General features: G+C 37.3%; 1 protein-coding gene across 1 annotated transcript; it reads left to right on the forward strand.

The window, feature by feature from the left end:
* On the forward strand, positions 1 to 10412 carry LOC140158250 (uncharacterized). Its single transcript, XM_072181363.1, has 12 exons — positions 1 to 72; positions 1560 to 1648; positions 1972 to 2045; positions 3565 to 3737; positions 5132 to 5199; positions 5704 to 5781; positions 6180 to 6240; positions 7011 to 7125; positions 7946 to 8055; positions 8257 to 8322; positions 8745 to 8807; positions 9923 to 10412. The coding sequence occupies exons 1-12, from the start codon at positions 70 to 72 to the stop codon at positions 10139 to 10141; spliced, it is 1119 nt and encodes a 372-aa protein (XP_072037464.1). The 5' UTR covers positions 1 to 69; the 3' UTR covers positions 10142 to 10412.

A 10412-nucleotide genomic window follows, 5' to 3' on the forward strand; every position in this document is an offset into this window, starting at 1 on the left:
CGGATTACACAGGAGGTGAAAAATATCTTGAGTTTGGAAGTTGAAGATCGCAAACCTGAGCAGATTGATATGGTGAGTTTGCTTAATATAAACTCATGTGGTCATTTGAAAGCGGACTTTGGGCTCTATCGTGGGGGGGGCACATAAAAAAAATCGCCTTAAAAAACCAACAAAAATATGAGGGAGCTGAAATTATCAAAATCAAGGGTCTTTCGGAGTTTTGGTCAACAGCTGCGAAGTCCAAAAAGGGGGTCTTTCCGGGGGAGCCTACCCGTATGGTCATTTGTGTTAAGTGCTCCCCGGGGGGGGGGGGGCTCTATATAATTATAGACCATTCATAATTGACACTTTCCTGCCGTCGGATGGAGCGAACATCGATATCATATCACCATAGATATTCGGCAGATATTACGTATTTAGCCCCTCAACGGTCAATCAACGCCAATGGTGCCAAGCGACAAAATGATCATTTGAGCCCGTGTTTTCCGTAACACCTTATTTTTGTGTACAAAAGGTTCAAATCATACGTCAACAGTGTAATCCGACGTATGTCGCATAATGCTAGACTACGATACGGAAAAAAATTCCTGCCGAACGAAAGGCCGCATACCGGTATTTAAACCTATATTGAAAACAGACCGACTCCACTTTTTAAATCAGTGACTTCGAAAGCGAAGGAGCATTTGGATTTCAATGGATAAGCAAACACAAAACGTTTTCGACATTTTATTCGCCAAAAGGTTGTCAGAAAACGTGTAAATGTTGGAAAAAATGTGTAAATGTCGGGTTATATAAAGGATATAAGCAGGCCCGTAAGCATGGGGGGGGGGCCTGGGGCGGACATTCCAAAATGTGCCATTTTTTACCCAAAAAGTCCCATTTGCGAGCGTAGCCATCGAGAAAAATTTGGGGTTTTTTTATGCCTTTTTGGTCCAAATTTTGGGGGAAAAGTCCACTTTTTTAAAATCCGCCCCCTAATCCAAAACGGTCCAAATTTTGAAAAAAAGTCCACGTTTTTAAAATCAGCACCCCCCCCCCAAATAAATCCTGGTTACGGGCCTGGATATAAGGTATAAAACGTTTTCATAACGTTCAAAAACATTTTTTGCTAACTTTCTGCAAATATTCTATACCGGTATTTGAGTGTTGACAAAATATTTGGCAAAAAATGTTTGCAAAAAATATTATACAATAACAATTTGAGAACATTTGAAAAATTGTAGTGTGTTTTCATAGGGAACGTTTTAAAACGTTTTTATGACCTTTATAAAAGCCGACATTTAATGTTATTAAAATGTTTTTAACAAAACCAAAAACCCCAAATATAACCTGTTTTAGAACTGGTTTTTTTTGTGTTTGCTGGGTATCACGGGTCACGTTCCTCTCTGGCCCTGGCCCTCCAGTGACCTCGCTTTTGTTATTTCATAATGACTGATGATACACGATATCAAAGTTCACTCCATCAACGGCAGGAAAGTGCAAATCATAGAAATGGTCTATTTTCTGGAAAATTAAAGGTTTCTGCTTCTTTTGTTGTACCTGATTATGTTTGCCAACAGGCTCTTCGCGGACTTCAATCCATCACATCTTTTGCCGAATATCCGCCACATTTACAGGATAAACTAGCGAGAACGGCGTACTTTTACAGGTGAGTTATGGATAATTTTAGTACATAACATCAAAGTTGAAGATGTATTAAAACAGAAGCAAATCATGTAGTAATATTAAACTGTATAAAATCATCAGAACAATAAGATGGGTACCATAAAATAAATCCTCAATTAGATATTGACAAAAATGTGACATAGAAATTGTTTTAAAACACTTTTTTAATAATTCCTATTGTTAGTAATCGCAATGGTAAGCCTATATTTCATTTTGCGTAAAGAAATAACATTGTGTTAGAATTTATTTAAAATACCTATACTATATGCATACTAATTCCTTGAAATGTATGTTGATATTCGACAGCATTCCTTCTAAGAAAGTAATTGTGAGACAAGGTCACCACGCTGAAACATTCTACTTTCTGATCACTGGTCAAGGTAAGCAATGATTTTCTATCTCTTGGATTTATAAGAAGAGTGTGTTGTGTCCCCAAGTAGCTCATAATTAGATTAACCTGCTTTAAACTTGATGCACATGTAAAGGATTTCGTTAAGTGTTGTAGGCCGGCAATAACGTGGCCCCGGGGGGGGGGCACTCCAACTTTGGAGGTGACGCGTATGTAGGGCTGTTAAGACCCCCCTTTTCAGCATCGCTGTCACCCAAAGACCCCATATTTTTTTACGAACACATGCTCTGTCCATACTCTGTCACCCAAAGACCCCATATTTTTCCATTTGATCTGTCACCCAAAGACCCTTACAAGTCCAATTTGAACAGCAACTTTCATTTATCATGGATTTTGTTACTTATTTTGAAAAAACAAGGAAATTTGAAGCCATTTAGAACTAAATACTCAATTTTCGAGGTTTCTGTGGTGCTTTTTCGGCTCTCACTCAAAGATTCCATTTAAAAAAAAGGTAATGTTCTCACCCAATGACCCCATATTTTTCACATTTTGCTCTCACCGAATGCCAAAAACCATGCTCTCACCCAATGACCCCATATTTTTTACATTTTGCTCTCACCGAATGCCCCTTAGTGCGAAAGTGCCAGCCCTACACCTATATCCATTTTATATTGAAGTGCCCCCCCCGGGAACGTGGCCTTTGCATAATACGAGTTTTGCATGAAAATCCGGAGCCTGGGAAGTCTACATTGATGGCGAAGTTGCCAGATGAATTTATGATAATGTTGTAAAACACCGATGATGCGTGTGTGATGCATATGGGGAGTGGAGGAGGAATGGGATGGGGAGGAATGGGTCGTGAGGGGTGCAATTTCGTGTGTTTAGGAATGTGGGCGGTGTTTGGGGCATGGGGGCTGCTGACATATGTGTGTGTAATATAATTTCCGTGAAATCCCGTATCACAGCCCGTGATATTACGGGAAAGAAAAAAGTTCCGGCAAATTTGCTGCCACAAATTTGTTACAGTGTGAGGGTGTGTGCGATGTGCGTTGGGAGGGGTGGGTGGATGGGCGTGTTGTGTGTATTTCTGTGGTCGTTGGAAGCCAATAAGTATATACATTGTACCTTAAACAAAATTGTGGAATACGGCAATCGATCAATACTCATGATTATTATACAGTATTTATTGTGGGACATTAGAGCACATCAGACATATCGAATTGCATTCTGAATACGAAGAATGTCCTTCTGATATCAAATAATTTTGATTTTTGAAATTCGCAATGTAATACACATTTTATGGCAAATCATTAAAATTGATATTTTTGATATTTAACAGTGTGAGGGTGTGTGCGATGTGCGTTGGGAGGGGTGGGTGGATGGGCGTGTTGTGTGTATTTCTGTGGTCGTTGGAAGCCAATAAGTATATACATTGTACCTTAAACAAAATTGTGGAATACGGCAATCGATCAATACTCATGATACCCCCTTACTGTTTTTTTAAAAATATAATCGCATTAATCTGTATTTAAAAAAATTAAATTCCGTAGCTGAAGAAACAATAACAGAACACAAAGATAAAGACAAAGAACCCGAAAGTACAATAGTGAATACATATGAGAAAGGAGACAGTTTTGGGGAGCTAGAAATTGTTCATAACATCCCGAGAAAGACCACCATAGCTGCAGATACTACATGTGAAGTGTTAGCAATTGATAGCGAGGTAAGAAAACTGTAACTTAAAATCTCTAAAAGGATCACATATTTTGACTAATGATTATACTGTTGCTTTTGATTGGTATAGGCCTATCGACGGATATTAAACGTCCCAGCAAACGCAAAACGTTTTACAGAAAACTTTAAATTTCGGGTTATACATGTATAATTATTATACAGTATTTATTGTGGGACATTAGAGCACATCAGACATATCGAATTGCATTCTGAATACGAAGAATGTCCTTCTGATATCAAATAATTTTGATTTTTGAAATTCGCAATGTAATACACATTTTATGGCAAATCATTAAAATTGATATTTTTGATATTTAACAGTACTTGAAGTAAACTTTATAAATCTGATGATTTATACTTAAAGTGTATGTAGGTGGGATGAAAAGCCGACGATCAATTGAAAATTTTGACCTTTCGTATTGAAGATATGGATTTTTTCCCAAAACACCAAAAAAATAGGTCTTTGGGGGAAAAAATTCATATCTTCAATATAAAAGGTCAAAATTTTCAATTGATCGTCGGCTTTTCCTCCCAGCTACATACACTTTAAGAATATATCATTCGATTTATAAAATTTATTTCGAGGACTGTTATATATCAAAATTTGAAAAATATCAAATTTTAATAATTTGTCATAAAATTTGTATTATATCGTGAATTTCAAAAATGAAAATTATTTGATATCAGAAAGACATGCTTCGTATTCAGAATGCAATTCGATACGTCTGAGGTGCGCTCATGTCCCACAAAAAATACTGTCGAAACGCCATAAACGCTCATTCTAGGTCCCTTAAAGGGGCATTTCGTGATCCACAGCCTCATCCCCCCACTTTTCTCAAAAAAAGTTGAGATTTTTATATCACTGGAAACCTCGGGCTACATAATGTTTATGTACAAAATATTTCTTGCAGATTAATTCGTTTAGCAAAGATATCGTGAAATTTGAATTTCGTTCTGGTGCACCACAGAACGAAATTACAACGCATTGTCTATGGAGCAGTGTAATACACATATTCGCGAACGCAAAATCGGAAGCAACTGAAATTTTGGGAATGGTTTTTTTCGTGGATATCTAATGAAAAATGACATAAATAGAGGATGCTAGGATCACGAAATACTCCTTTAAGTGCTGCCAAAATACTTTTGCAATAACGTTTTGACAACAATGTTATTGTGGTGTTTTTCAAAATGTTTTCATGACCTTCACATAACCCGACATTTAAATGATGTTAAAACGTTTTTACCAAAACCAAAACGCGTTTATAACACGTCTATAACGTTTTAAAGACATGATTGGGTTTGCTGAGCCGTAGCCCTAAAAAAAGCTGATTGATTAATTACATAATTAAATATATATTCCATCAAATGTCTTCAACATTTTAGGATTTCTATGACATGTTTATGGAAGATGGAGACCAAACATTTGAATTCGATCATTTTAAGTTCTTAAGGTAAAGTTGCTTAAGTTTTAAGTTTACATCTCTCATCCTCTCTTAATTCTCATCTCGTGACCCCATCCCCTCCTCTCTCTTCTTGCCCCCCCATCTCTTGGGGAGCTCTCTACTGCCCTTTATTTCCTCTCTTCATATTGTCCAAATCTTTGGGCAGAACTTGTTAAATAAAAATAATATGTAGGCCTAAATGGTTTGTTCTGGGATATGCTGATGGTTGGATCTATCACACTAAACTGCCAATAGGACCTACTTTTGATTCGACGTATTGCTAAAAATGTTGTCTGCTGTTGATTGCTAGAAATGTTGTCTGCTGTTGATATTCCTCAACAAAAACAAAAACAGCAACAACAACAACAACAACAACTGCAGCAGCAGCAAAGATGCTGACGACGACAATAACATCAACAACATCAACAACAACAGAAAATGACCGTATAAAACAATAGTTACACGGGGATCATTATTTTATCTAACACCCAGCCATTTTGTTTTTTATGACAGGACAATACCTTTCACTAAGGGCTGGCCGATCAGAAAACTCTATGAACATCCCCAGATGTGCATGTCTCATTTTTTCAAGTAAGTTAATAGTTCTGGTGGTACACTGCAAAAATATTGAGTAAAAAGGTCACAACTCAACAGTTGAGTAAAATATTTGAGTATACAATTACTCAACATTGAGATCATATAGGTCACAAATCAACAAATGAGTAAAAATGACTCAACATAAGCTCAATGTTGAGTAATTTTGTACTCATTTGTTGAGTTGTGACCTATATGAGCTCAATGTTGAGTAACTTTTTGCTAAACTGTTGAGTTGTGACCTTTTTACTCAATGTTGAGTAAAATATTTTTTGCAGTGTACAAATATTTGCTTATGTTATCAGTGACGGATAAGAAATCTTTATAGCTAATGTGATATTCCTACATTGAGAAGACTCACCAATTACAAGTAGCTTTTTGTGAATCATAAACAGGAAGGGATCAGTGATTGTCAGAGACAGCAACAACTCGGAATGGCTTTTCATTGTAAAAAGTGTAAGTGTTTCAATTTTTCTTAGATGTTGTAAAGTGCTACAGATAAGGTTATTTTTAATATAGTTTAGTGAAACTATGGAGATACAAAAATAAACATATTTCAATACTTCGAAGTATTGAAATATGTTTATTTTTGTATCTCCATAGTTAAGGAAAAAGATATGTCTTGAGCATAGTTTTGAATGATTCAAGAGTAGCAGCATTTCTGATATGAACCGGTAAGGTGTTCCACAAACGTGGAGCTGCCACTGAAAAGGCTCTACCACCAGCACCCTTCTTAGAACGAGGCACAAAGAAGGAAATACTATCTGCCGAGCGGGTCTTCATTGCCATCTGGGATGATATTTTCACAGTGAGGCAGTTAGTTATGTACTGGGGAGAGAGTCCATTCAGAGATTTAAACACATAAAGCAGCGTCTTGTATACAATCCTCTCACTGACAGTGAGCCAATAACATTGGCTCAAGAGAGGGGTAACATGCTAAAATTTTTGTTTGAGACATATTAAACGTGCACATTTATTTTGCAACTTCTGGTTCTCAACCCTCAACTTGTTTGTGTTATTCCACTTGAAATCCATTCACCCCTATGGAAGATAGGACCTTTATCTTCCACACAGGGAGTGTGAATTTCAAATGGGATTACCTGAATGGTTATGGCACTCTATTTGACATCTACACCCCTGTGTGAGAAATTAAGGTCATGTCTTCCATAGGGGGTGTATGGATTTCAACTGGAATAGCTGATTTTGCTGCATTTCTTTTGGTACAGGGTTCATGTCAAGTCATCAAGGAATTGCGAGAAGCTAAACCATTGATAGTTGCACAACGAGTGGCCAATGAACAAGTTGGAGGGGAGAAATATGCACCAAATGGTCTTAATATAGGTAGGGAAATATTGCCACTACTGCAGGCAGTATCAAATTGTTTGGCACCGTAAGCTTCTTTGTTATAGAAATGCCTGCTAATACTTCCAAATTAGATCCTTGCGAAATGATGAAAATGTATAGTATATGTTGTTTTATTAAAATAACACAATCTACCAACTATAGTAGACCTATGTTGCATTGCGATGTGGAAGTCCTGTCCATAATCACAGAAACCTGAGTATTTGGATACTGCTCAATGGTGTCTTTGTGTATGGGGTACTAGGGGGTAAACCCCCAATGACTTGGTTAGTTAATACACCCCCCACCCCAATAGTGTAATTTGCAAATAGATTGGTAAACACAAAATTTAACCTTTATTTTGTGCTGGGTTAAAATTGTGTAAAATTTACAATTGATGTCAACCGGGAATTTTTTTTATCTCTACCCTCTCAGAAAACTGATCTTGATATGTACAGAACATGCAAGATATACTCCACCAAAAGGAATAATAATAATAAAAAAAACCTTTTGGTGGAGTCCAAATATATTTTTAAAAAGAACATTACAATGGTGATTTTTCTTGGATCAGTATGTCACTTTGGAGTTTTCATTTTATTTGAAGGCATTTTCATGTCTTCATGAGATGGCCTGGACTACATAAGACTCAAGTGACAATGTTACTAATTAGGCATAATATTACATTCAATTAATATAGTATCAGCCCGAGTATCAGGTGGGAAGATGAAATCTCAATTCATGAAAAACTGCATTACCACATCTTTTAAAAACTTTCTTACCAAATACATTAATGTTGTCATTTCACCTTCCTCTTGTGCAGGTCCACGTATAGATTCCAGAAGACGGAAAGGTTTTCAATTGGGACCACCAGAGTTTGCTTCACCGACTTATATTACAGCATTGCAACCAGCAACTAATGAAGACATTAAGGTAACATAAATATCAACAGCCGAGTAGGTGCAGTATAGGACTTGAATGTGGCACTTGCCCATTTGTTGTTATTGAGTAGTAATTGCGCCACCCAGGGATGCGCAAGACAAATTGGCAAAACTTAAACATTTGAAGTAGCCTTTGATACTAACTCACCATCATATCTTATAATGTGGCCTCATTTGCTTTTATTTGATTCAGAATAAAACATACGAAGAGAAGACAGTGTTTGTCCAAGTGGATATGCTCCTGCCTAAGGATGTTTTTGTAAGTTTTCTGGCTTCTTGCTCACCTGAATAGGTGTGAAAAAACATGAGTAAATGCAGCTATATGCCCTATTTCCCATTTCCAACATAATTTAGATAATTTGAATCATAACTTTGTGTATGTCCTGCTACAAAGAAGAATGGATTATATTATTTGGACTGCTTATACACAATTGAGGGTTCTTGCACATAACACTCTTGCTTACATAAACCCTCAATTGTGTATGTCCTGTTACAAAGAAGAATGGATTATATTATTTGGACTGCTTATACACAATTGAGGGTTTATGTAAGCAAGAGTGTTATGTGCAAGAAACCAGGTTTAGTAGAAACATGGTCTATATAATAAATGATTAATCAGAAAAAATGTGGAAAAGGGTCAAAATACATTCAATTTGGTAACATTTTGTCTAATGTTTCTAGGGTTTGTCCATGATGTGTGGTGAGAATGGCATAACCGATATAACACAACCAAGCTTGAGTCTTGTAAGTATATTCAACATTTCATTTTGAAAATTAAAAGTTTGAAAGTGAGCTTGGAAACTGCTTATCCACAAATCCACAATAGCATGTTTGGTAAAATTTCAAAGTTTTTAGGGGCCAAAGTTTTCGATCATTACAGGATCTTTATTTGTCTTTGATAAAGATCCTGGTAGGATCGAAAACTCAGGCCCCTAAACCAGTGGCGTAACTGTGGGTCAGGGTGCCCGGGGGCGAAAGTAGTTCGGGTGCCCCTAACCAAGGATGTGCATGGTGCCGAGCTAATCAATTTTGGTATTGAAAACCATAGACCTACCGAATAACTTACAAATAGTGTTTCAGATTAAATTTATGTTTCAATGCAAGCTAATGCAGTTCATATTAATAAAACAAAATGTTTTCATATTCTCCAATGTCTTTACTTTTGAAGACACGTCACTAGCTGCAGTGACGTAGCTGGTGATTGTGGCGCCCAGGGCAAGAATACAAAATACCCCTCTTCCTAAAACAATTGCGTATGGGCGTGCGAAAATGGGCATAAATGCCACTAATTTGGTCTTAAATGAAGTTGAATTTAGGTCTTTAAAATGGCAATTTATAGTTTCAATGCTGCAAGCGCCAAAAAAATTTTTATGTTGAAGGGCACCCAAATGAAGAGTAATTCTATGCATGGTGGGTAAAGGTTTCCACTTCTTTCCTATAACAAAGTATTATCGTGTCAAAGGCTATCCAGGCTTGGGTGCCCCTTAGCCCGGGTGCCCGGGGGCGCAGCCCCCCAGAGCCCATAGGAGTTACGCCACTGCCCTAAACACTTTGAAATTTTGCGAAATTAGAGACAATCTGTATTTTAGAAGGCCATGATTGAAATATCTTAGGGACGAAATCAAACCTCGACCGGCGGTCAACCGCCGGTTCCGGGTGGTTCTGTCCGGTTGCTATTGCTCCAAATAATATGAACCGGTGGCTGACCGCCGGTCGGGTTTTGATTTCATTCCTCAACAAATACTATGAAATGCTTGTTTCTTACTACATGACAATACCCATATCTAAATTTCTAATGTTTGCTAATGCTTTGCATAAGGATTTGTTCACCTGTCAAATTGTTTTTGTCTCCATTTCAGGTGAGTCGTGGTATAGAATGCATCATGCTTAACAAGCGTTTCTTCATGGAGCACGCAACTGCCTTTGTGAAGCAACAACTGAAAGAAATAGTACGACCATATCCACTCCAAGAGACTTTACAAAAACATCTGCAGACACACACAGACTGGGAACACTACAAGATGCAAACACTATCGGGGACTTTGAAAAGTGTTGGAAGAAAACCAGCATCACCATGAGGCTAGAGTCATGGGAAATTACAGAGGGTTGCGAAGACACATCCCGTAGAGGGCTGTGTGTGATATTTGAATTTTTCTGGGGCAACCATTGGGTTTTGTGTGTAAAATTTGGTTATATCCTTCATGTAAACCTACAAGAAATAAGCCTGAATCAAGACTTAATTTAGAGATTATACAGCTTTATTTCGTAAGTTAGGTAATCCTCGTCTTGATACTACTCTCGAGTAGGCTTACATGAAGGTAATATCAAAATTTGGCTAACATCAAACTA

This window comes from Amphiura filiformis, chromosome 8, assembly GCF_039555335.1.
Source record: "Amphiura filiformis chromosome 8, Afil_fr2py, whole genome shotgun sequence".
NCBI lineage: Eukaryota > Metazoa > Echinodermata > Ophiuroidea > Amphilepidida > Amphiuridae > Amphiura > Amphiura filiformis.

What these genes read in the sequence shown, in the direction of transcription:
- LOC140158250 (XM_072181363.1), top strand. An exon ending in TGTTAGCAATTGATAGCGAG is followed by an intron (nt 3,738 to 5,131) that starts GTAAGAAAACTG and finishes TCAACATTTTAG; the next exon opens with GATTTCTATGACATGTTTAT. An exon ending in TGCATGTCTCATTTTTTCAA is followed by an intron (nt 5,782 to 6,179) that starts GTAAGTTAATAG and finishes AATCATAAACAG; the next exon opens with GAAGGGATCAGTGATTGTCA.